Source organism: Rhamphochromis longiceps, linkage group LG18 (assembly GCF_057381845.1).
Source record: "Rhamphochromis longiceps isolate RC_006_pf linkage group LG18, R_longiceps_female_GT1.1, whole genome shotgun sequence".
Lineage (NCBI taxonomy): Eukaryota > Metazoa > Chordata > Actinopteri > Cichliformes > Cichlidae > Rhamphochromis > Rhamphochromis longiceps.
Window position 1 is genome coordinate 29,719,226 of NC_140574.1, and position 27,086 is coordinate 29,746,311.

General features: G+C 38.6%; 1 protein-coding gene across 2 annotated transcripts in view; it reads left to right on the top strand.

Annotated features, from left to right (window-relative positions):
- carmil3 (capping protein regulator and myosin 1 linker 3) overlaps nucleotides 1–27,086 on the top strand; it is a 114,934-nt gene that overhangs the window by 38,639 nt on the left and 49,209 nt on the right. For both annotated transcript variants that reach the window (XM_085389472.1, XM_085389471.1), the window contains exons 9-15: nucleotides 3,134–3,209; nucleotides 6,427–6,515; nucleotides 10,960–11,054; nucleotides 14,917–15,003; nucleotides 17,324–17,433; nucleotides 18,912–18,989; nucleotides 25,288–25,364. In XM_085389472.1, coding sequence (XP_085245598.1) covers nucleotides 3,134–3,209; nucleotides 6,427–6,515; nucleotides 10,960–11,054; nucleotides 14,917–15,003; nucleotides 17,324–17,433; nucleotides 18,912–18,989; nucleotides 25,288–25,364 — 612 coding nt within the window. The remainder of the gene's footprint in view (nucleotides 1–3,133; nucleotides 3,210–6,426; nucleotides 6,516–10,959; nucleotides 11,055–14,916; nucleotides 15,004–17,323; nucleotides 17,434–18,911; nucleotides 18,990–25,287; nucleotides 25,365–27,086) is intronic.

Sequence of the window (27,086 nt, forward strand, 5' to 3'; positions counted from 1 at the left end):
TGTTCCGAAGGTTATTATATTCTGAATGGATTTTTCTTTGCTATGGAAAGGATCCTCCTGTCAAGCACCACTATTATCTTCAGTGGAGTTCAGCCTTTCCTGTGGACAAATACATGTTTATCAGTGAGTGTGTGTATATATGTAAACCTAATTATTATATATTATCCAGTCCTTAAAATCCTCTCTTGCCTTTACCCAAAACTGATTTCACAGATAGAAGTGTGCAGTCGATAGGGCAGGACTATCTGTAAAAACAATCATCTGATCGAACTTGAACACTCTTTAATTTTGTTTTAATGTATCGAATTTGGCAACAGGACAATAAAAAACAACAACAAAAGTGACAGTAATTGTGATCAAAGCTAAGCAGTGGGAAGAGCAGGCATATTCCTTTAAAGAGACCAGCTCAGCCTTATTGATATTGTACAAGTTGCATAAAACAAATTTCAAGTTGCTGTATTTTCCAATTTACATATCCATATCAAAAATGATAAATAAATAAATAACATAAATAAATAAATCATGAACAACAATAACTCTTAACCTGCGATGCCTTAAAAAAGCTTCATATAGAATCTGATATTTGAAAAGTCCAACTGTTTAACGTATTTGTGAAAAAGGTCCCACATCATGTTAAATTTCTGTCTGAAGGCCCTTAGCTGTTTCAAAGTAGAGCAGCAACACATACTAACAGCTTCTCTTATCCATTGAATATGTAGGGGAGCTATGGGAGATTTTCGCTTAAGTCGTGTTTTACATTTAGGCAGTAAAGTAGCAAAGGCAGTATAAAAAACACAATCCATCAGAGCATTAGGTTCCACTGGTTTTCCAGTGATATTTGATCAGGATCCAAAATTTCTTCACAGAAGTGCTGCAAAACCGTGCAAGATCAAAACATGAACGTGATTTTCCTGGGACTTGACAACACCTGTCACAAGTTAGGTTTGTCTTTATAAAATTGAGAAATGTTAAACTTCGTAATAAATGTAAGCGGTGCATGCTTTTAAATGGAGTTAATCCAAAAAGATGATTTATGTGCATTATGAAGGGCATGTTTTGAAAGATTTCAGGGAAACCAGATGAAAGGAGGGATTCTGAGAATAAATACAGTATATGAAATCATTCCTTTCTAGTTCAAGTATCGAAAACCTGGACACTAAGGGAATGTTTTGCTCATAAATCTACAGATTTGTAAATATCTAAAGAAATTATGTTTAGGTTATCCAACTTTATCAGACAACTGATGGAAAGGGGCAAACGTTTTATTAATATAGAGATATTTATATGAGGTTGGGCCAAGTTTGAAATGATTCATCTGTTAAATATGGACGAAAGACATGATTTACAGTTACAGGAGCAGATATTGAATATGTTTGGCTATGAAAATTGTGCTTGGATTGCCTCCAGATTCCCAGCCTTATTATACTAAAGACAATAATGTCTTTATTATACTCAGAAGAGGAACTTTTCATGGAGTGAGCTGAGGCTGACAGAGATACCAACTCACGAGAAGCAGCTTCCATTGTAAGCCAAACTGATGACAGCCAAAATGAGTCAGATTGCAATCAGAATTGAGTTATTCTTAAATTATTAGTCCAATAATAAAATTTAATATTTGGTAAACCCATAATTTTTGGTAATCCCAATTTTTTAAAACTGTTTGTAAAAATTGCTGTCTAACCTGTGGTGTGTTTTTATTTCAAATGGAGTCCTTGATAACAGATCACGAAATGCTCAAAGTACAGTATTTATGTGCATTTATACTTTATTTTCCTTTTTGGTTAGTGAGGAAGAATAGTCCTGGCAGGCTTAAGACAGCTAAAGTAGAGGGGTTCCTTTGACACCTTTCTCTGTGATTGCTCCAACTGTATCTTGGTAATCCTGTTTTTCACACTTTATTTCCTCTTCACTGGTTAGAAAAGTAGTCTCTGAAATGTTATTGTTAAAGGAAAAAGCTTCGGGGGGTGTCTATTCCTGACCCGTATGCAGGAAAATCGGTCAAGTATCCATGTTGATATCGATGTGCATTTTCCCCAGAGCACTGTAAGAAATGACTGTTGACTGGCCACTCTGCTCTCTTGCCTCTAATTCCTTCTTGCTGCAGATGACTGAAGTTTGAAAGGGATAAAGTTTCATATCCCTGTCCTAAACCTAAAACGATCCAATTAAGGACATAAACTGCAGCAGATTGACCCACTGTGCCACCGCGTCCGCACGTACCAGTACAAATTGACACATAAACACCAACACGCTGCATGACTGAGCTGGATCATAGAGGTCAATTACATGTCCTGCTGTCAAAACATGAATCAGACAGTGCTGATGAATCTTGACGTGTGCATCATCTGCTCGCTTGCACAGACTTGGCCGTGTTTGTCAGAATGGACTGGCCTGACGGCTGTCATGCTAATGAAAAAAGAACACAGCCTGTAGCCATTTTATTCCTCTGAGATAAACTGTAATGTCCTGGTTACTGCAACAGAAACATCCTTGGTCCGATTACACTCTTTCCTCCTCCTTTCCCCCCTTTCACTCTGTGTTTTCCTCCGTATCATCCTTTCTTCATCTTTCCCTGTGTGTATTCGCTTTCTCTGTGCATCCCTTCTCTCTGTGTTGCTGCTTGTTTGTCAGATGATGTATAGCAGGTGTAGCAGCAGTACGGCCATAGTTGGACCTTGGAGGATTCTAAATAACACCCTCTCTCGCTCTCTCTGTTCTCTCACTTTCTCCCTCCCAAACGCATACACAGGATCATCTGTGGGCTCTATGTCTGGGTGTACAGTAGTGGATGTAGCAGTGTTTGAGGTCTGTAGTTGGGATCAGAGTGTGGCTTTATTGAATAATCCACTGACCCGGCCATCGATCTTTACATCTCTCTCTCCTTTCCTTTTTTTCCATTTCACTCTGCTTCTTCTCCTCAGCAGGACTGCAGTATCAGTCATCTTTTAGAAAGCAGCCCTGCCCGTGCTGTTCTCCCTGTCACAATGATAAACTGCTTTTTACTAAATGCAGAGCATAGAATAAGTTTGGCCTGAGATAATGCAAATTTATAGATCAATGGGATCAAATGGTTTTGAGCAGATGGAGTTTGCTAATTTAAAGTTTTGAATTTTATCTGTCATCTTCTTTCCAGGGACTTGGCAGTGATTGTGGCATCCATTGCCTACAACACCTGGTTCACCAAGCTGTACTGCAAAGACATGCGCATAGTAAATATCTTTTTTTTTAAATCTCCCTCACTTAAGAATTGTCTCTCCAGATGTAGACAAACAATGTTTGTAAATGTAAACGTTTGCTCTCTTGTGTTGTCTATTGATTTATTATTTTATTAAATCAGCTTGTCTCCTTGGCGTTTTTAGAAAATTATCATTTCTTTGTGTTTCTCAAAACACTTAATAGTTACCATGCTAACACTAAATTGTCGGAGCATTACGGCTACCTTAGTCAGGAGCTTCCTGGAGTGATCTGAGTCCTAAACTCCATCTGCTTCAGGTCCCAAAGTCAAACGAACACTGTGGCGTCACTGAGAGTTAAAAACTGTCTTTCATCTTTAATAAAATGATCAGCGTTGCTGCTTTACCAGGTGTAACAATTAAGTTTAACATCCTGGCATCATGAAAACAGAATCTATTAAATTTAACAGAGTTAGAAGTTAGCAGGAAGTTAGCTCGCTAGTTTGCACCTAAACATGATATAGCATGTTCTGACTGAGAGATTTCTGAAAAAATTAAAACGTACAGCTCTGCTATCACTTCCAACATAAATGAAGACAGGAAACTAAACAGTAGTGACATTTGTAGGGTTACTGAAGTTGGACTAGCTGGTATATAACATTGTGCTACGTGATCGCTAGCGACACAGCTATGTTAGCATAACATAAACACAGTGATGCTGGAGGATGAATGCTAATTTTTTCCACTCGATAAAAGTTAACGTGAAGGTTCCCGATGGTTAGGGACAAATACAATCGCGTGGCAGGATGCTGTAAACTATGGGGCGCCGTTTGTAAAGTTAAACATGCTGAAATTAACGGCAACATTTTTCCACATTTAGCTCAAAACCTTACAAAAACATGTTTTTTTGAGTAATTTTTTACAACATTTAGTAAAATATTTGTAACTTTTCATCAAATGTTAAATATTAAATCTAAATGTTAAATCTAAATGTTAAATGTTAAATCTAAATGTTAAATGTTAAATCTAAATATTATATTTAAATCTAAATGTTAAATGTTAAATCTAAATGTTAAAAGTTAAATCTAAATGTTAAATGTTAAATCTAAATGTTAAATGTTAAATCTAAATATTATATTTAAATCTAAATGTTAAATGTTAAATCTAAATGTTAAAAGTTAAATCTAAATGTTAAATGTTAAATCTAAATATTATATTTAAATCTAAATGTTAAATGTTAAATCTAAATGTTAAAAGTTAAATCTAAATGTTAAATGTTAAATCTAAATGTTAAATGTTAAATCTAAATATTATATTTAAATCTAAATGTTAAATGTTAAATATAAATGCTAAATGTTAAACCTAAATGTTTAGGCTAATATGCAAATGTATTGTACGGATCAACGGAAATACCAAAATAAAAGCTTCCCGAAAACCTCCGGTGCAAAATCGTGTCTGTTCTCTTCCTCGCTTCTCCCCGCCATGTGCTGCTTCACTTCTTGCCTACGAGCATGTCCAGCGATTTTGCTGGACATGTGCTGCAGCGATTGTGAAGTGGAGACTGCAGCTGCTAAGAGTGCACTACTGCTAAACCTTTGGATGGCCGACAAAATGGATCTTCCGATGTTTTCAGCTAAATCGCCGGACGTGCTTTCTCATGGTCGGGTTATGGCTGAATTCCAGTGGAATGACGGTCCCGCCATAATAGACGTTCCAGCCATGTGTTCCAGCCCTAAACCTAACCTTATCTAACTATAACCTTATTCCTAACCTTTACTAGCAGTTAAATGACGTAAAATAGTGTTTTCCAAAGCGATTTTTAGAAAATGAACGAACGTGTAGATTGAGTCCAAACGGTTCTCATGTGCTCTCCTTTTTCTGTTGCCGTAATTTAGGAACGTGTTGGGTACCCGAAAGCATAAAATGTTGACAATTTGTCACCTAGCGAAAATTATTATGCTTTGGGAGTGAGAACGTGTCTGACCACTACCGGCACACTTTTGCACCGAAGGTTTTCGGAAAGCTTTTATTTTGGTATTTCCGCTGATCCGTGCAATAAATTTGCATGTTAGCCTAAACATTTAGATTTAACATTTAACATTTAGCATTTAGATTTAACATTTAGATTTAGATTTAAATATAATATTTAGATTTAACATTTAACATTTAGATTTAAATATAATATTTAGATTTAACATTTAGATTTAACATTTAAGGGTGATCGTGGCTCAAGAGTTGGGAGTAGGGACTAGTAAAGCGCTATATAAATACAGGCCATTTAACCTTTAGATTGAATATTTAACATTTAGATTTAACATTCAAAATTCTGTTTTAAATATGAAAAGTTACAAATATTTTACTAAATGTTGTAAAAAATGACTTGTTTTGAGCTAAATGTGGAAAAATGTTGCCGTTAATTTCAGCATGTTTCACTTTACAAACGGCACCCCATAGTAAACCGACCAAACGTCAGTTAGGAGAACAACTGAGATAATCCATCCACAATACGAGGTTAGTCATTAATATACTGCAACAACATGGGAATAGAGTGGCTGTGAGAGAATTAAACATTAATGAATCAATGGTAGGGAAGTGGAGGAAGTAAGAAGAATGAGCTGAGTAAAGTTTGACTTATCTGACTGTTTTGTTTCGCTTAATGCGCCTTATAATGCGATGTGTCTTATGGTCCAAAGAATATGGTAATTTATTGAAACTTTATCATAGAGTTAACTCTTATTTTTAGTCTCAACAAAAATGAAATGGTAATTATACTCATTATAATTAAGACACTGATTGATTTTGTGCCTATTCGAAGGCATTGTGTGTAAAACCAAAGATAAGATATGATTTGAAGTTCATTTAAAGATTTTTTTCTAACATCAGTCTATAGGCTTCCTCTTTAAAAGCAGATACAGGGCAGATACAGCACCTTATTTCCATTGTGCACTGGGTGGATTTACAGCTTGTTTTTTTTGTTTTTTTGAAAAAATAAATGAGTAGATCCTGGTTTTGGATCATTAGACAAAAAGTAATTTGTAGAATAGAGCATCAAGGGTTTTAGGAAACTATCATGGGCTTTTTTTTCTATTTATGTACTTAATCTTTTATAGGCACAACAATAAAATAGATGCAAAAAATAAATAAATAAGTTGTAGATTATTTTGTTACAGCCCTGCTTGTAGTTCACTTTTTCTGGCCTCCACTGCGGCTCGACACCACCACGTTCCACATGTGCTGTGTGTTTTTTCTGCAGGGGTCAGAGGTGGTGGACCAGGTTCTACACACAATCAGCAAGTCCAACAGTCTGGAGGAGCTCACTCTGGAGAATGCGGGACTCAAATCGTAGGTTTCCTATTTCCTGACATCATCATCAGCCCTACCCTCGCCTCTCTTAATCTAATTTCCTCTCCTTTTCTTCTCCTTGCCCCTTCACCTCTTCTCTTTTATCCTTTTGCACTCTCCAATCTTTTCTCACTCTTTCTCCTCCTTTGTCTCCTCTCTTTTCACTTACACAAGTCTTGTCTCACCTCTCCACCTAAGCTCACCTCACCTCTCCACTTCTCCTCCCCTCCCCTGCTGTCTCTCGCCTCTCTTAACCTCCACTCTTTCATCCAATAAAGCTCAAATAAAGCCTCCCCACCTATCTGCTTGTAGCAGGTGTATTGTTTCTCCATTGAAATAGATGTGAAATTTTGGGCTTCATCTGGCAAGACATTCCACCTTCTATGTATGGCTTGTATCATTTAGCAGAGCAGTTTTCTTATTTAGTATTAATTGAGATGAATTGGCTGCCCGAGGGCACGATGATTTACTGCAGCATATTGATGGAGTTTTTATACTTCCCCTGTGTTAAATCACTTCCAATAGAAAGGGTCATTTTTGTTGGAGGTGCTCTACAAGCACTATGCCAAAAGCTCTTACCTTCAACAAGAGAATAATAGACTTCAATACAATACAATATGTTAAGATACTCAAATAGTATATGATTTAAGGCGCCTATACTGACAAATATAGTTTCTGATGTGGAATTTCAACACAGATTTCCGGCACAAATATAAAATGTCACTTTTCACTTGATTGTTTACTTCAAACATTAAAGGAGATCGAGTAATCCTGACTACATGAATGCTTGGAGATTTGCCTTGAAATAAATAGCAATTCTGCCCAAATAAAACTTTGGGAACAACATTGAATGTAAATGTTTTTTGTCGATTTTACCTTTTAGATCTTTGGGAACTCTACCTGTGAGATATATGTTTTGGTAACTGGTAAATCTTCTGGTGAAATTGTTGTGTCTACAATCAGAAATTAAGAGATGTACCTGCGAGCGGGATTTATAACAATACAGCTAATTTGGGACCCAGTCAAACTCCAGAAGTCAAACTAACTTGGAAACTTGCCTTGCTTTCAGGGCTGTAGGAGACATCTTGTTCCAAGTGGTTAAACTTCCACTAATGAATATGTGTATATATATATATATATATATATATATATATATATATATATATATTAGGATGTTCCTGTGGGGTTTATAAATCTGCTACTGTATAATTAATTTGTTCTGCCATTGTGTACATATTGTTCTGTGGATGAGCAATATGTGCAGAAGTGTTGGGAAGCAGTGGACATTGATAAACATTAGCTTTCATTCTGAGTGGTGTTTGTAGCCGACAGACAAAAGTAAGTCAATTATTTACAGTCCTTGTTTCTCTCCAGAGGGAAATGTTTGACTCTTTACAAGTTAGATGGAGCAAGTTTACTAGCTAACTTTGCTTGGCTGTAATCTGTTCATCAGAGTTTTGTTCAAACTAGCCTTGGTCAGCTGAGAATAAGCTACCAATTGGCTAAAAGACAGAATAAGTTGTACTAGTGCATCTCAAAAATAGAAAATCTTGAAATTTTCTTGAAATTTTCTGTTTTTTTAAAAGATCAACTTATATAAATTCCATAATCTTTAGATGTAAACTGACTATTACACTGAACAAAAATATAAACGCAACACTTTTGTTTTTGCTCCCATTCCCCATGGGATGGACGTAGAGACCTAAAATTCATTCCAGATACACAATATAACCATCCCTCCCAAACAGTGGTCACAAATCAGTCCAAATGTGTGGTAGTGGGCACATCTGCTATATTGAGATAATCCATCCCACCTCACAGGTGTGCCACATCAGGATGCTGATCTGACATCATGAGTAGTGCACAGGTGTACCTCAGACTGCCCACAACAAAAGGCCACCCTGGATTGTGCAGTTTTTTGCGCTATTGGGGGTCTGGGGACCCAGAACCGGTCAGTATCTGGTGTGACCACCATTTGCCTCATGCAGTGCAACACATCGTCGCATGGAGTCTATCAGATTGTCAATTGTGGCCTGTGGAATGTTGGTCCACTCCACTTCAATGGCTGTGCGAGGTTGTTGGATATTCGTGGGAACTGGTACACGCTGTCGTATACGCCGGTCAAGCACATCCCGAACATGCTCAATGGGTGACATGTCCGGTGAGTATGCTGGCCATGCAAGAACTGGGACATTCTCAGCTGCCATCTGCCCTGAACAATGTGAACCATGATTCATCCGTGAAGCGCACACCTCTCCAACGTGCCAGACGCCATCGAATGTGAGCATTTGCCCACACAAGTCTGTTACGGCGACGAGCTGGAGTCAGGTCAAGACCCCGATGAGGACGACGGGCATGCAGTTGAGCGTCCCTGAGACGGTTTCTGACAGTTTGTGCAGAAATTGTTTGGTTGTGCAAACCAATTGTTCCAGCAGCTGTCTGGGTGGCTGGTCTCAGACGATCTTGGAGGTGAACCTGCTGGATGTGGAGGTCCTGGGCTGGTGTGGTTACACGAGGTCTGCGGTTGTGAGGCCGGTTGGATGTGCTGCCATATTCTCTGAAACGCCTGTGGAGACGGCTTATGGTTGAGAAATGAACATTCAATGCACGGGCGACAGATCTGGTTGACATTCCTGCTGTCAGCATGCCAATTGCACGCTCCCTCATTGCTTGTGGCATCTGTGGCATTTTGCTGTGAGACAAAACTGCACATTCCAGGGTGGCCTTTTGTTGTGGGCAGTCTGAGGTACACCTGTGCACTACTCATGATGTCAGATCAGCATCCTGATGTGGCACACCTGTGAGGTGGGATGGATTATCTCAATATAGCAGATGTGCCCACTACCACACATTTGGACTGATTTGTGACCACTGTTTGGGAGGGATGGTTATATTGTGTATCTGGAATGAATTTTAGGTCTCTACGTCCATCCCATGGGGAATGGGAGCAAAAACAAAAGTGTTGCGTTTATATTTTTGTTCAGTGTACAAGCATTTTTGTTTTAATTTTGAGCTCAATATTTATGAAAATCAGAAATCCAGTATCACATATTATAACAATATTTGTTATAAAAGATGATTTAAATATAGAAATGTCCAGCTTGATGTGTGATTGGGGCTCTTTTACCAGCAATTACTGTATCAGTTCTGTGCGACATGGAGGCCATCAGCTTGTGCCACTGCTGAGGCGTTATTGAAGACCAGCTTGCTTTGATAGCCGGTGCTTCTCATCTTCTTCTTAATAATACCCCAATAGATTCCCTGTGGGATTTAGGTCAGGAGGGTTGTCTGGCCAATCGAGCACAGCAGTATCACAGTCAGCAAATCATTTGGTAGTAGTTATGGCACTGTGGTCAGGCAGGTACTGTCCAGTCCTGCTGGAAAAGGAAATCAGCATCTCCATAAAGCTGATGGAGATGCTGGATGGAAGCATAAAGTGTCCTGAAGGCTTTTGGTAGACCAGTGAACCAATCTTCAGCAACTCCAGCAGATGACGTGGCACTCCATATTGTCAGACTTTACAAACTTGTGGCTCTCCACTCTTCCTCTTTCTCAAAACTCTAGAAAATTAATTTTCAATAGAAATGAAACCTTTTTTTCATCTGAAGAGAAGACTTTGGACCACTGAGCACGAGCCGAGTTTTTCTCCTTATCCCAGGTAAGATGCTTCTGACATTGCCTCTGGTTCAGGAGTGAAACGATATGAGGACTACGACAGATTTGTAGCTCCTTTCTTAAAGACGTCTGTGGGCGGTGACTTTTGATGCTCTGACAGCAGCCGCAGTTCACTTGCAGCACGGCTCTCCTGTGTTCTCGCCTTTTCTTGACAGTTCTCTCAAGACTGTTTGTGCACTTTTTCCTGCCACACTTTTCCCTCCCAGTCAACTTTCCATGCATACTGTTCGACACAGACCTCTGCACACAGACAGCCTTTTCAGCATTGAGCTTTCATGGCCTACTCTCCTGAAGGATGTTGATGATCTGGAAAACTATCAAGTCAGCAGTCTTCCCCATGATTGCAGCTAAGTGTGCTGAGCTAAACCAAAAGATGCATGTTTATATGTTTTGAACCATTTTTTATTTAAGCTTGAAATGACATATTCTAATAATTTGAGATGCTGGACTTCTGAATTTGATTAACTATGAGACCCAATTGTCAAAATGAAAACAAAAATGGCCTGAAATGCAATGAATTTGAAATATTAGAAAGTTTACCTGATTTAATTACATTACATTTTTTGAAGCATGTGCAAAAGCAATGCTAGCTTAATTTAAAAAAATCTAAAGTACCTTTATCAATTAATTGGTACGTTTAAGCAAAACACTGGAATTATTGTAAAGTGCTTTGAGGTAAGACAGGAGATTTGTTTCGTCAGTATCTGAGATCGGTATTGAATTTTCAATTTTGCAGAAATAAAACTTTTCTTTTTAATGTTGTCCACAGGGATTTTCCACAGAAGATGGCATCTGCGTTATCAGAGAACCCAGCCTCTGTGATTCACTCTCTCAACCTGGCTCATAACACACTAGACAACCAAGGTACCAACCTGGACTCTTATGAACTCTTCTTCCCTCCTCCCGCTGTCTCTCTCAGGGCAACTTTGATTGTTTTTTGGGGGGTGGGGGTGGGGGGGGTTTCTGCCCCATGTTATTACTTCACAGCTTTTGTTTGCTTTCAAAGAATTCAGAATCAATCCCTGTCCTCACAGAACCTTTTATTTTCTTTTATGTCTGTTTTTTCTCATTTTTTTCTTTCATATATTTCAAGCTGTAGGTTTTGATTGGTCTTTCACTGTGGAGAAATCCTTTATTTTTCTGGTCTCACCGCTCACCACACAATCCGAACCTCTTAGACCTTTCTGCACACACACACACACACACAGACACACACACTTTGCCACTTTGTGATCTGTCTCTGCAAGTGAAAAATAAACACGCACAATTCTATGGCGTTATTTTGATGCCACTATTCTGAGCGCACATAAAAAAATTGCAGGTGCAAGTGTTGCATTTTGAGGAGAAATTTATTTTGAGCAAAAAAAAGCCAAATTTGAGTGAACAAAATTTATTGCTGCGTGCAAAAAATGTATTTCAGTGTTTGCTATTATCCACACACACACACACAATAGCAGCCCCTCTCGCTCAGTTTTTGCACTTGCGCTCGCTCGCATTGTGTTGCTCGCGCTCTCAACATTTCTGCCCGTGCGCGCTCAACTCTTTCTGTACACCGTTATATTTGTGCCACAAAACCATCCAATCACAGACTTGGATGCAAAAAAAATCTGATTGGCTGTTTTGGTCTTGGAGACCAGCCAATAAATTCTAACAACAGCTTATCAAGCTTGAACGTGCTGCTGTTGTTTAGCGCGACACCTGCTGATTTCCTCTTTCTGGCGCAAAGTGGGCGATAAACAAACAAGAGAGACGATCAGCTGATCATTGATCAGTTTCATGATTGAAGTAGCAACAGGAGAGGGAGGGGAGAGGTTGAGAGAAGAAGGGGCAGCTTGTGTCTTTTTCATTGTACCTGAAGTCCGGGATTCCTTTTCCCCTCAATACGGATGTATTGTAATTGGTCCAGCCCAGAGTTGATCATGACCAACTGGCTAATCCACCACCTTTCATTGTTTATACTGTTACAAAGACAAACAAAGACAAACAAACAAACATAAAAAGGAAAAATCACCATCGGCCCACCGGGCAAATGCGGTCAGCTGGTGGGTAACAGGCATCTCCGAAAACGTTAGAACACTTATGCAAATATGTGATGTCTTGATGAATCAAGCAGATATTTGAAGGTTACACAGCACCATTTTCACATGAAAATATCTTAAAAGTTTATTTTGTGACCCAGAAAGAGTAATATTTTAAACTCCGCCACTCTGTGTTCCTCCGCCACTGCCTCGTTTGAGTTTTGGACGAAATGGATTCTGGGATATTGCATTTCGTCATTTCGAGCTGATTGGAGACCAAAACAGCCAATCAGATTTTTTTGCATCCAAGTCTGTGATTGGCTGGTTTTGTGGCACAAATATAACGGTGTACAGAAAGAGTTGAGCGCGCACGGGCAGAAATGTTGAAAGCGCAAGCAACACATTGCGAGCGAGCGCAAGTGCAAAAACTGAGCGAGAGGGGCTGCTATTGTGTGTGTGTGTGTGTGTGTGTGTGTGTGTGTGTGTGTGTGTGTGTGTGTGTGTGTGTGTGTGTGTGTGTGGATAATAGCAAACACTGAAATACATTTTTTTGAACGCAAAATTCATTTGCACGCAGCAATGAATTTTGTTCATTTGAGCAAAGAAATTTGGCTTTTCTTTGCTCAAAATAAATTTCTCCTCAAAATGCAACACTTGCACCTGCAATTTTTTTTTATGTGCGCACAGAATAGTGGCACAAAAATAACACCATACAATTCAGGCAGCCTGAAGTGTGTGTGCAGAGTCAGACCTTATATGCATGCAAACGCCACTTATTAGCTCATTTCTGTCCTCACGTCTGACACTTGTCACTTCTACTCACCTCACAAGTGACAAGTGTCGGGGGGGCGGGCCACATACTTACTTTATTGTGATTGGAGCTGTAAAATGACTGCAACCTTATCACAATAATGCACATCTTTACAGCAAAGGATGACCTTCAGTCTGTGTGTGCGGTTGCCTAAAGTAAAACTACTCTAAATACAAATAAACAAAAAAAAAAAAAGGATGCGAGGGAGACACGAACTAGGAGACAACTTTTGGCATTTCAATGAATTCCATTTTTAATAAAAGCAAAGCCTTTCATATTATCTCCATGGCTGCAGTATATTTAATGAAACTGCTGAGCTGAAACTCTTTTGTACAAGGTGCTCATGTGGATTAGTCACTGCAATATGTTTAAAAATTAAGGCTGTAAATTATGTCAGTTGGGTTTTTATTTATTATTTATTTTTAGAATTACAAGGACATGGTTTGGAGAGTACATACATAAGGGAGTCTAATGTTACATGGCCAAACTATATATAAGCTCTGTGAGGGCATATAGATGCAGGGATGTACTGTAAGCAAGCCTTTTAAGATTTATGCCCCTACTGAAAAAATGATTCAAAGAAAGCATGAAATACCAACACTGAGATTGAAACTGTGGAGAGGAATGTGAAGAATGTGCTCCTTTTGAAATCGATGCCAGCGACAGTGAAATCTTTACCAATGTGATGTACTTTTTGTAAAATAGGACTGTGTGAGCATTATTGAAAGTCTGACCTGAGCAGAATGCAGTGGTGCTGAAATGAGTAAGAATGTTCCCGGTCCACATGACCATCTTGATGTGTCACTTTCTCTGGGTTCAAACATTGTTGGAAACATTTGCGATTTGCAGTAGAAGCAGGAGTTTTGCAGACATGCGACTGATATTTTATTTACATCTTCTCATGCAAATGGAAAATATGATGATGAATGGTTTAGCCGATTTTGAAGCTTAAATATGCAAAAAAAAAACCAAAACTCAACTTTAGTGTTAATCTCCAGGTACGTACCTTTCTTTCTCTCATTTTAAGAGCAATTTCCTGTTAATATACCCAAAATTTGTGATGGTGTTCTCTCATTTTCCCAATATGAATATTTGAAATACTAATATTCATCTAAAGCAGCCAGCATTGTTAATAACTTGTAATATTTCTCAATTTTTCTGGTTTTAAGTTAAAGGGTCTAAATTAAATAATGCATATTTTGCAAATTGTAGATTTAGGCCTGCAAATCTGCTGTCAGAGACTGGACATTCAGATATTTGAGTGACTTCAAGGATTCATTCTTCTCAGAGTCCATAGTTACAGAGTCATAGTACCAGATATTTACCATAACAATAACCCATCTCAAGTAGTTTTCTATGTAATTTCCTTCTAACACGGCCTCTAAACAAGTTATACTAAAAGATATGTGAAAACACCCCTACCTTCATTCATTGAAATATTTTTTTCCAGGTGGTCAGTGTGCAGGTGATCACATGCCACATGGCCAGTGTGCAGCAGCCCAGTTTGAATCCCACTTGCAGCCCTTCACTGCTCCACTATCATATCCAATCTAAACCGGTCACATGTGAGACATTTGGTGAACTGACATGGAATGACCAAAATGTTATTTAATATAGGCTAACATTTCAGATCAATTGCTTTGTATTTTCTCATTTAACCTGCAAAAAATATGTATCAGTTCTCCATCACCATTTTCCAGAGCCCAACATAGTATCTACAAGTTGCTTAACCATTTCATAATTCACTGTTAATGAGCAAGTCTGTTGGCATTTTTGTGATTTGTCACTGAACTGCTCATTTAATGTCTTTGGTGTAGATAGATCAATATATGTTCTCTTATGTTTAAGTGATGACTTGACTTTCCTCTCTGTCTTCCCCCACCCCTCCTCCTACCAGGAGTTTCCAACCTTATTCAACAGGTGTGTCGCCTTAACAAGGGCCTGCGTCTCCTCAACCTCTCCAAGACTTCACTTTCCTCAAAGGGTAAGTGTGCAGCGATTAGACACAGCAGCCCCTAGTGGCTGACTGTGTGACAAACACAGATTTTTATCATTGTGAGTTCATATTACATTACACAAAGCAGTACAAAACACTGTGTCTTGCTCAAAGACAGCTTGGAAATTGTCTGTAAAAGCTAGCTGTAAGCCAGGTTCACAATGGTGGCCTGCTGCTCTAAATGCAGTTGCATTTGAACGGACAATTGCTCAAACAGAAATGCAGACCAGTAAATGTCCCACGTGAATCAATCCAACAAATAATAATCAGGTCAAAACTGAAAGTGGTCGATTATTTATATAAAAAAAGTATTCTCCATGAAATCCTGTGTATTAGCAGAGTGTCCCAGTTTTAATGCTTTTATCCCAAACAATATATTAAACAGTATTAAAGCAGATTCAAAAGGATAATGTTAATACAGATGTAATTCCATATGCTTTTAGCTTATTCTTTGATGATTATTGCAAATTACAAGTAATTCCTGATCTTAAATGGCATTATGGGTAATGATTATCTGATTTAGCTGATATAATGGGCGTTTCTGTCATTACAGAGAGCAGTATTATTATACTACTTGAAAAACACACAATGTTGTAACAACAATAAAATTTTAAAAAATGAATTAAATTAATAAAAACCAAAAGTACTACAAAAAAGCTAATGGCCAAACAGGCTAATCTTTACAAGCTAATGTGACGTCAGGGTTAAAGCTAGCTGGTGAGATACAGCTACAGCTTTCCTGAGGGATTAAACTAACCCGACCCATTTCAATGAAAAAGATCTATCTTGTTGATCCAAGATTCAATTTGTTATCAAGTAGTGAAATGCCAGGAAAGCAAGGAAATCAAACTCTGGCTAAAGCTAACTAGCTAACTAGCATAGTTGGGATGTAACAGTCATTTGAGATCGATTAATGAGACTTGTTATCTTGGTTTTGCCTGTAAGTCGTATTTTTAAATGTGCTAAATGATTAATATGTTTATTGTAGTCACTGTACTTGCTTGACAATACATGTATACTCATATAAATATATTTTCTGTTCTTTAGCTTGCAAGTTCTCCCCCCTCTCAAATCTTCTGCTTGTGCATTTACTGCTCTGCTCATTTTCAATGCAGAATAGGCAAGGAGATCCCTAATTTAACGGTATAGCTAAATGCAAACTTCATGCTACAGACAGTGACCTTGACTGCTTTTGTATGTTATGAATGGGAAGACCACACTAGGTGCCGTTTTAAAAGCCACTGGGTTGAAACAGTGATTTGGGAGAATGAAACGATCATGCTGACCTTGAATGTTGGGTGTTGGTAGGTGGGTTTGACTTTGCAGGGGCTGAGCACTTTTTGTTGAATATTTATAGATCTCTCTCGCTCCCCCTCCTTCCTTCTGTCTCTAAAACACCTATGCCAAGCAAAGCCCGTATGCACACTTATGCTATAAACACATGCTTACGTCACCTCTCAGATGTTAATCAGACATGCAAATAAGCTGATGCATCCCAGGAACTCTCACACCATTACTTCTATAGACACTTGACAATGTCACACAGACTAGTTGGCCTCTAAAAGTCTGTGCTTGCAGCAGAATCAAGCAGCTGATAGATGGATTGAGGCAGAGTGTGGGGTGGATTAGACACTCTGCCCCCTCTTCCCCTCATTTCCCTCCTAATCGCTACAAATTAGGGATGAACAGCTTACTGCCTTGCCAGCTTCAGATAGGCACATGCAATGGCTGTCTTGTTCCACCCTCCTCTCTAGTGCTAAAAACACTTCCTGTTGGTTGTTATCAGTGATATATTTTAGATTCAATACAGCACAGAGAAATGGTAGTTGTAGGCTTTGCATTTGTTTGGCTCTCATAGATGTTTCACCAGTGCTGTTGCTGTGTCTGTATTTAAGCTGTAACCTGACATGGGGTGCTGTGTGCTGCAGAATGAGGATTTTAATGAGGGCTTCCATCAGGCCTGTGGCTGTAATTGTGTAGTGATCTGATTTATACATACTTTTGTTTGGCTTTCAGGGCGCACTTGGAAACTGGGATAGTGGGTAAAAGGTGGCTGGCTTCCTCTGAAAGCTCTTTTTGTACAAGCCTGCCATGCACTGACAAGTCTCTGCTCAATTAGTTTTTATTTTTTTGCCACAGATTGTTTTGTTTTTCTTCACCTCTTCAGCTTTTTTATTCCTCAGTTGATGATATGTCATGTCCAGAGCATTAAATTGGCCCCCTGAAAAAAAAAAGATTATAAGTGATTAAATTAAACTACTGTATCCCTTCTCTTTTAATCCTTTATCAACACCCCCCCCCCCCCCAGGTGTGGTTTCATTGTCCCAGGCACTGTGCTCAGCTGACGACTATTCCAATTCTCTGCTGCATCTGGACCTTAGCAAAAACCCTGGGGTCTTATCTGGAGAGGACGCTACAGTAAGGCACAAAAATTGTTGCATTGTGTGTTCCCATTCAAATATATTAATGCACGCTTACTGTAATAAATCTTGAGTGGAGGAGGGGGGGGGAGGAATCTTGTAATATTATAATAAAGATTTTTTACACTTGCCCATCAGGAAAGAGTCAATGTATCATTGCATGGAAAATTCTCAGGCCTCTGTTACTTACACTGTTTACAATATCTTAATTCTGATAAACTGGAAAATCATCATTTTTTTTAGTGCTGCTGTTATGCCACCTTAGGATGGAAATGTAAAAAAAAAAACATGTGTACATAAATATTGATTCTGACTTTCTTTGACGGAGTTGACCAGGTTCAGTCAGTTTGCGCAGTGAAAAAACATTTTTCAGCCCAGCTGCAGATTCTGAAGGCCTTATGGTCTCTTATCAGACCACAGGGGCTTCTTCCAGCCTACTTCAGAGTCTCCCATGTGCCTCCTGGCAAACTGTAGCTGAGATGCCTGCGCTTCCCCATAAAACTGTGGAAGATGAAGCGCCTAGCAAGTTGCTACTGCCTCCACAATCTCTTCAGGCTTTCAGGCTGAGCCTCTGAAGCTCAGCACTCCTTCGTTGTTGCCTTAGCTGCTTAGTCAGTCTTTTCTTTTTTTAAATCCATACCCTGACTTGTGTGTTTAGGTCACAGTTTAGCTGAGTTGCTTAGAGGGTTTTTCCAGGTATTGCAGATGCAAATCTCAGATTTTACAAATATTAATAGTAGTATTTATACTAATACACATAAACAAGTGAAACATGCTTATATATAATTAAGACATTTTATGTCTATAATATAATATGTAATATAGGTTTATACTCAAGTTTAGATCACTTTACTGATTAATTTTGACATTGTGATCTAGTGAAAATCAGTCATTTTCTCTATATCCAATCAGTTCAATTCAGCTTTATTTATACAGTGCCAAATCACAAGGCGCTTTATATTGTAAGGTAGCTCCTACAATAATACATACAGAGAAAAAAAACAACAATCGTATATCCCCCTATGAGGCAAGCACTTTGGCGACAGCGGAAAGGAAAAACTCCCTTTTAACAGGAAGAAACCTCAGACAGAGCCAGGCTCAGGGAGGGTCGGCTATCTGCCGCGATCGATTGGGATGAGAGATCGGTGTCAAAATGCAGGATACTGTTCAGAACAGGACTGATTTATCAATATATCAGCAGCTGTTTGTACTGGCATTTATAACAGTTGATAAATGAAAATCTAAAAAGAAAAGGATATCAGAATATCAGACTTAAATCACTAAACATCAGCATTGGTCTTGGTCTTAAAAATCCTACATTGACTGGGTTCTAATGATGTTAACTAATTCCCATGTGAGAGTGTATCAATTAATCCAATGACCACTGCCCTTGACTGTGCAGATGTTTACTTGTGTACATCCTTAACTCAGAAATATTAACACTATCTTAAAGTCTCTCTCCTTCTTCCCATGCAGAACCTGTACCTCTTCCTGGCCCAGCCTAACTGCCTGGTCCACTTGGACCTGTCTGGGACAGACTGCACTGTGGACTCGGTTTGTACTCGCTGTCTTTGTTACAGTCGATATCCACCCATCACTATCTGATCTCATCACTAGAATGGGATTCAAGCCAAGAAACCGAAAGGCCTAGCGGTCTGAATATGAAACGCCTACCACACAAAACCTCACTTTATTCCATATCTCATAGAGATTCTCTCTGCATAATGCTTTAGGTGAAAGTGGGAGCTCTTAGAAGGGCCAATAATGAAGACGTATAACCTTTGTGATTTATACAAATTATGTCTTTTACGGAAAGCACACAGAAGCATTTGTTGCAAGCTTTTGTTCGCATCTTTGTTGTTGTGAGTATGTCTAAATTTAGTATGTCTGTGAGCCAGTGTGACAAATGGCATCTTGCTGTGGTAGCAGATATGCTAACAGTGGAAAGGATGACGGAGCTTTCTCTCAGGGAGAGAGTTCATTGGCCACACTTGAACATGTCTGTCCCTGCAGATTACTGCTGCGATGGCAGTTGGTTTGCTGCAAATATGCGATACTGTGTGGTTAAAAATGCTGAAAGTTACAACTGTACTCACGTTTTTAACGTCTGTGTCTCCTTAGAAGATGTAGGGGTTTGTGAAAAGGTCACATTTTATTGTTCATTCTCAGTCATTGCTGCTTTGTCAGTGCTGTGTTGCTGCTGATGCCACAGAACGCCATAGGGACAGGCAAGGTTGGGTAGAACAGACATAAATATTCTTTTTTTATCGTTTCCACCACGGCAGTGAGGTTAAAGGTCAGAGTCGGCTACAGATCTAAGATCTAAGCACTGCCATTGTTCAGCGGTTCAGAAGGACAAGATCTACAGTAAATGCTCCATTTTCTGTACTGACTACTACAAATACAGTACACCAGAACTTTCAGCTACTTTATACTTGTATCCACCATAACAGGCAACAGAATTTTATCCTTATTACCAAACTACTTCATCTTAAACTCAGTTTAGTTTAGCATAGTTTGGAGATTGTTTTTCATATAAAAATTATGATCAACCTGCTGTTCAGTGAAAAAAATATATTTAAATTTTTTTTTGATTTAAATGTTTTGAAATATTTTCATAACTTGATTTGATCTGGGCTGAATCCCGTAGAGCTTTACCACGGCAGGTGGAGTTGCATTTAAAGCTGCATTTAAATGTGTTTCTGCACTGCTAACCATCACGAGTGAAACCCAGCGGATTGTTTTGGACTTGGAGTAGATAAATATTGAACAACATGCTGTTTTGCACGCTGTGTGTAGACTCCTGCCGTTTTGAAGGCTTCAGTGAAAGTAAACAGGTCTATGTTAGCGAAGCACTGGCTTTTGCATTAGCATTGCATGCCAGCTAGTTACAGTTACGGCATTTGACATTTTGTTTCACTGAGGCATTAATCTCGTGCTAATATATCCTAAACTATTATAATATATAATATACTGCATTTACATGGTTTTGCTACCAAGCAGATCCATCACAGCTGGTGCAGTAGCATGAATTCTAAGGTGTAGGTTACAATGTACAGCTGCACCTTAGACTTTATGTAGTACTGTAAGTCAAGCTTAGTGTAGGAACCTTTCTTTCTTTGTGTTGTTTAAAGAAACAGACACATTTTTTTGAGTAGAATGACAAATAAAAGAATAACCAATGGTTACTGTTTACGAACACCACATGACAGGTGCTGCAGTTTTACATTAAAAAAATACATTCTTAAGCTTTCATGGGAAGGTGAAAGTATAGAGTTAGTGCTGAAAACAACAGGATGTAAATACTTTGAAAGTCTGCTAGTAATGGCAGACCAAACTGTACTTTATAAAAATGATGTAATGTGTAGATATATTAATATAATGGGTCATTCTGTGCAATACTTCTGCTTCTTGAAGAAATGCAAAAAAATTGTACTTTTTCTTTCTCCAGTTCATTTGTATCACAATAAATTAAATTAAAAAAAGAAAGAAGAAGAAATCAAATGAAAAACTAAAGCTACAGTTTAGAGAACATCTACCTCTGATTTAAAAATGACAAAATAAAAAACTCAACTTAAAGGAAGTACATATTTAACCTTTGAAAGAAGAAAGAGAAAGAAATATCACAGATGTAGATTCTAGCTATAGATAAATTCTCTTTATCTAAAGCTTTTTGACACTAAATATTTATCACAATACAGAATAATTATGTTAGTTCTTTACAATTGTTTAAACAAGTTTTAGTGTGGAACTAAATCAGAGCACAGACACTGGCTAACCTTGGGTTTCTCAAAAATATAATTTCCTCTTGATTTGTACTTATTATTATGTTTTTTGGGGGGAAATGGGGAAAAAAAGAAAAAGGCAAACAGTTTCTGGACTTTTCTTGCCGCTGTGATACGTTTACTTTCCTCCCTCGCCGCTCTTCACTTGAGCAATTTTAACACCTAAAAGCAGCGAGCTTGTCAGCCAGGAATCTGTTTCGCAGAGGACTAGCCCACCCGTCCTGTTAATGTGGGCAATGAATTTTATATTGAATTATGTGCATGGATGGAAGTCATTGCTTCTCTTCTGCTTTATTTCCAAGTTGAACTTGCTCACCTTCAGAGGGTGACAGAAAGAGTTCTCTGTGAGACCTGCTTTAATGTCCTTTTTTTTGTGCTAATTGTCATTTATCCTTTAGAGAGGAGCTATCTCGGGGAAAATTAGTCTTTTTTAGTGTTAGCTTGTTGGATTGAATTATTAATACGTTTCTGTTTTTAATCTACGCTTGACACACAGACAACGGTCGATTAATCAATTTGCGTGATGGATCACACTGCCAGCGAAAAAATGGATTTGTCCGATAGTTTAACCTCTCACAAGTGATGGGATGCTGATTAAAGTATTCCAGGGAATCTGGGTTTGGTTTAATGCCAATCAAATTTGCGTCCTCCTGCCTAACAAACACATATTTATCATCTTTATTTTAACATTGGTCGGATCACAGGTCCCTGCACATTCACTTTAGTACTCTCTAAAGCTCTTTATTTTGAAAGTCAGCCATATCATCACAAGGCATGGCTTGATTGATAATGGCCTCTGATGAATGATACATGGCGCTGTGCAGCATAATGCAGCATGGATCATATAGGCAGAGAACTGCGTGCGACACAGCATACTTGGTTTCCTGCACGAATCCTGTACAGCTTCTTTTTTTTTTGAGGCATTAAACATTTGATAGATATCCAGTGCAACAAATTGAAGAATAGTAATTCGTTTTTCCTGGTATGGGCTCAGCTTGACTTTGATTCAGTACAATACAATTACACTTCTTATTGCCCATTTGGTCCTGCTATCGGGAATTAGTAGACTTCTCTGACAGATGAGCACTTTCCGTACACTCTTTCAAAGATTGGCAGAAACACTACTGGCTGTTTTTCATTTGACTGCTGGAACTCGGGGCCGTTAACCCTTAAATATACACGGGAAAAGTAGCCAAACAAGACTCCGTTTTGTATAAAAATATCACTTTTATTTTTCAGTCTACATTATTGTCGCTCATTTAGGGTGTAGATTTGAGTAAGTGGTGACGTGCAGCAGCTTCCAAATATTCTGAAACAAATATTAATGATTCAAACCTTCATTCAAACATTTCTTTAAGGTAGAGAGAAAATGTTCTCTGTCAGTCTTTCACAGACAATAAAATTAATTCAGTGTTTTAACTAAAGTTCAGCTAAAGTTCTTTTCCTGGCTGAATGCCGTACTGAGAAACCTCGTTATTTCTATAGGCCTAGTTTATACAAGGATAGTTTCAATTCTGAGTACAGGAACAATGTTACTTAGCATTTAAACTCCAAAGAGATGAATTCAACAAATACCAAATTTAACAGAGTACAACTCTCCTTCACAAGTGGAATTCTTAAAAAACTAAATCTTACTTATTCTTTCAGATAGTGGCCTTGGTGACTATTATTTGACATGATTAGATTGCTAATAGTGTTGCATCTGTGTGGAAGTAGCAATTTACCCTTTATAAAACTTTAAATATAGTTTAGTATAGGGCTGCTCAATTAATCGAATTTTAATCACGATTACGATCTGGGCTTTCAACGATCATTAAAAATGACTGAGCCGATTATTAGCCCCTCCCTCATTTATCCGCGACACCTTAAAGGCCGGTCCGTGAAAATATTGTCGGGCATAAACCGGTCCGTGGCGCAAAAAAGGTTGGAGACCGCTGATTAAGAGGACCCGAGGGAAGCTCGGAAAGCTAAGCAGAAGTTATTTGGAGAGTGACTGCCGTTGGTTGAAAAGAGAGGTAAAAAAAAAAACTTCAGTGGTGTTGCACACTATTTTATATTATTTTTTTAAAGTCATTGTTAACCCTTTAAAGCCGGTCAGAGCAGCACGCTCCGTTTTGCGTAACTATTGTTAAATCCCTGTATAACCTGAACCGTGTAAGCTAGCGCAATAATTTGTTTTGCATATGAAACCGGAGGAGTTGTACTTACATCTTATGCCATCAGCTTGTCCTCGGTCACGGTTTCGTTCCACATATAGCTTTGCAAAAATTGCATAAAAAGCGCTTGCAGGAACAAAAACATAATATTCCAGACACACGCTTTGCCGTTCCTGTCAGCTGTTCGTAACACTTCCCACAGTGAAATGATGCACATGCTGTTTTCTTTGCAAATTTGCATCATAGGATTGTTTGTTTTTCCTGCAGTATATAAAAATTGCTGTATCTCCAAAATAAAACTATGAAGACACTCAAAATAAATTTCCTGTGGTGGGAAACTATTTTTTGCAACTTTATTGTATTTAAAGTTTTGAGGGATAAACCTCTTAAATTTCTCCAAGTAGAAATATATGTAAACAAAACAAAAGCGATTTTCAATTTTTTTTGTAGTTTATTGCACTTTTTTGCAATTTATGTAATTACTATGGACTTAATGCATACATATTATTAAAATATGGGCTATAACAGTTGTATTGATGTATAGCAACTTGAAATGCTCCCACAAATGGCACTACAGCATGTAAAAAAATAATATAAGCTCTGGTGGACTTGGTTCTATAGTAGGTCTTAAAGGGTTAAATAAATATCGTCAAATAATCGTGATCTCAATTTCAGTGAAAATAATCGTGATTATCATTTTTGCCATAATCGAGCAGCCCTAGTTTAGTAATTAGTCCACTGGTTCAGGGAGATGGGCATCGTCACAGTGAATGGTATTTGGACTGATGTTTATATACCAATAAACTACTCTTAGTGAATACTCAGTGTTTTGAGCAAAATACAAAATAGATTTACCAAAGTAGGAAAGAAAACAAAAGCCTGTCACAGGATTACAGTTTATATGCTTTTCTTTGTTTTTGTCCTGTGGATGCAAACAGAGATTGAATCACAAAACACCTTGTTTTTAGACTCTAAATGCAGTGAGGGGTTGCACTAGATAAACTGTGAATCATGCAGAATTTGTCATGAAAAATATATGGTTGTTCTATTTAAGGTCACAAGGCCCAAACATTAGTGTGCTTGTTGACAGTCAGAATGAGAAGTTTAGTAAAAGGTTTTGTGCACTGGAGTAAAAATATAGAATTGACTTTAAGTGAAACCAGATGTTGATATGGGGAAAATGACTATGCAGTGGAACTGTTAACAATTGAACCATTTTTTATAAGCTCACCATGTTTTATGTAGAATATTTATGTAATGTATTTCAAATGTATTGAAAAGACAAGTACAAAAGCTCAAGTAACTACCTTTTATACTCAGATGCAGGGATTTAGAGTAAGTATTGTCCAATGCTAAGTGGAATGAATGAATGACGCAGGACTGTGAGCATCTTTTATCATGTACTCCTCTCAGCCTCAGAGTTTCACTTTGTTTAGTTTTCACCCTGTAGAGGAGAATTCCCAGCACTGATTTCTGACGATGTCATATTTCTTGGAAAATCACATGCAGCAGATGCTAAATGCGCCTGTTTGCAGTTGTAGAAAGTTAATGACAAACACTGCATTATTCTGTGGAAAGTCAAGCCATATGGCACAGAAAGGATCAAATAAATCCCGAAACGAGACTGCTTTTTGTCCTGATTTGACCGCCTGTCGTATCTCGTTGTACTTGTCCTTTTTTACAACATGCAGAGCTTCTGCTAAATTCTATTTTTCAATTTCAAGCAAGGCTGTCTTTATACTTCAAACTATATATTTACTCAAGAGTCTTCACATTGCTTTTGTGTCAGCTTTAATTTGTGCTATAACTGTTTTTTCAATACTCAAGAGCCAAAATAACTGTTATACAACACAATCGTGTTCACCATAGTGAACATGACACCTCCCATTTATCTCTCTGTTTCTCTGCCAGTTGTTTGGGGCCTTGCTGCGAGGCTGCTGCGCTGACCTCTCCTACCTGAATCTCTCCAAGAACTCCTTCTCTCACAGGTGGGCATTCACCTCAAGTGTAAATCCCAGTTTAGGCTATTTTTATTTGAATATAAATATATAAATATATATATCAGTTTGCTTAATATGACTCAGCCAAACAGCTCTGGAAATTTTCCAGTCAGGAGGCACAGAGGAGAGCGAGCATCATCATTTATTTCCCGTAGATTAGCGTTTAGCCCTGGACCTCGCTGATAGAATTAGCATACAAGCTCACATCGCATCCCTCATTTATTCTGCCTCGCTGCATCTGTGTGTGCCGAATGTTTCCAGCTTCCTTTAATGTACACATGTCTCTGTTTGCTAACAGGTTTTCTGTCTGTCAAGCACTTGTATGCATGCCCAACAGTGCTTGGGTTGTTGTTGTTGTTGGCGTGCGTGTTGTGTGCGGTTGAACCCTGTGTGTGTTTGTTATCTTCACTAGCAGGCAGAAGCCGTTCCGGCTCTCATCATGTCATGTCCCACAGGAGCCTGGGAGCTTCCCTGCTCAGCATATTACATTACAGAATTACAGAGAAAGAAGTTGGTGAAAAATGAGACTAATTTTAGACGGGAATTATTGTTCCAATCCCCAGGCTCCCATGCCTCCTTCTTTTCCCCTATCCGTGTCTACTTTTATCTACTCTATCTCTCTATCCATCTTTTTTTTTTGCACCTGTCTAGCAGCACCTCTATTTCTCCCCTTCCTTTTACTTATGGCATCTATTCTCCATCAGTCTTTTCTTTCTGCTTTTTATCGTTCCCTTTTTCATAACTCTTCTTCCCTCATTTGTACCTCTCTCCTTTCCTTCCTCATCATTCTCAACTTATACGCCCCACTCTTCCTTCCCTGTATCCTTATCGCTCTACCTCCTTCTACACATTTTATCATCTTTACCTTTGCTCTTTCTCATCACATTCTTCCTGTGTTTGTAGTTCCTAGTTGCAGTCCTCCTGCTGCTCTTGTGGTATTAAATGCACGCTGGCTCGGTGCTGCCGGTCGGATGGCTGCTGTGTTGCCGTAACGACACGAAGGCACGAAACTGAACCGACTTGATAAGAACCGACCACCTGACTGCTGCTCATGAATATGGAGCGGGCTGCCTCAGACCACTCCTTTACCCTTTGCACACATACAGATGTGGTCACTTTTGACTAACAATGAGGAGTCTAGGAAGATGCTGCCACACAGACGTGCAGGCACGGTTACAAGTTGCTGATAGAGCTCTCTGGAGAGTGTTTCATGAGAGAGACAGTGACACCGTATCTGCTTATGTGACAGAAGCCATTCTGTATCTGTGCAGCTTTGACGGGCTATATGCTAATCGTTACAAATGGGTCAAAGGAGAGCTGCTGTTACACACACTGGGAGGTTATCTGAAAAGGAGCGACTTGTGATTGTAGTGCAGCTGCCGGGGTTTCTCTCACTACTGTCTTCCTCAATGTCTTTATCTTCTTTTTTCTTTTTTCTTTTTCCTTGTGACCTTTTCCTCTTTTTTTTAATCCCTCACAACTTCATTTTCTCCCACTTTTTCCCCCTCTTTATCTCACATTTTCCCTTTCTCATTTCCTCTCTCGCCATGCAGTTTAATCTTATAGCCAAGCTAACATGGTTTTGTCTGCATGGGGCGAATGTTCTAAAACAGGTTACTGTACTCTGTCAACCATGCATTTGCCTAATGGGAATTCAGACGCCACAGTTCGGCACGTTTACTTCCGCCCGTGTGCGTACGCCACTTTTAA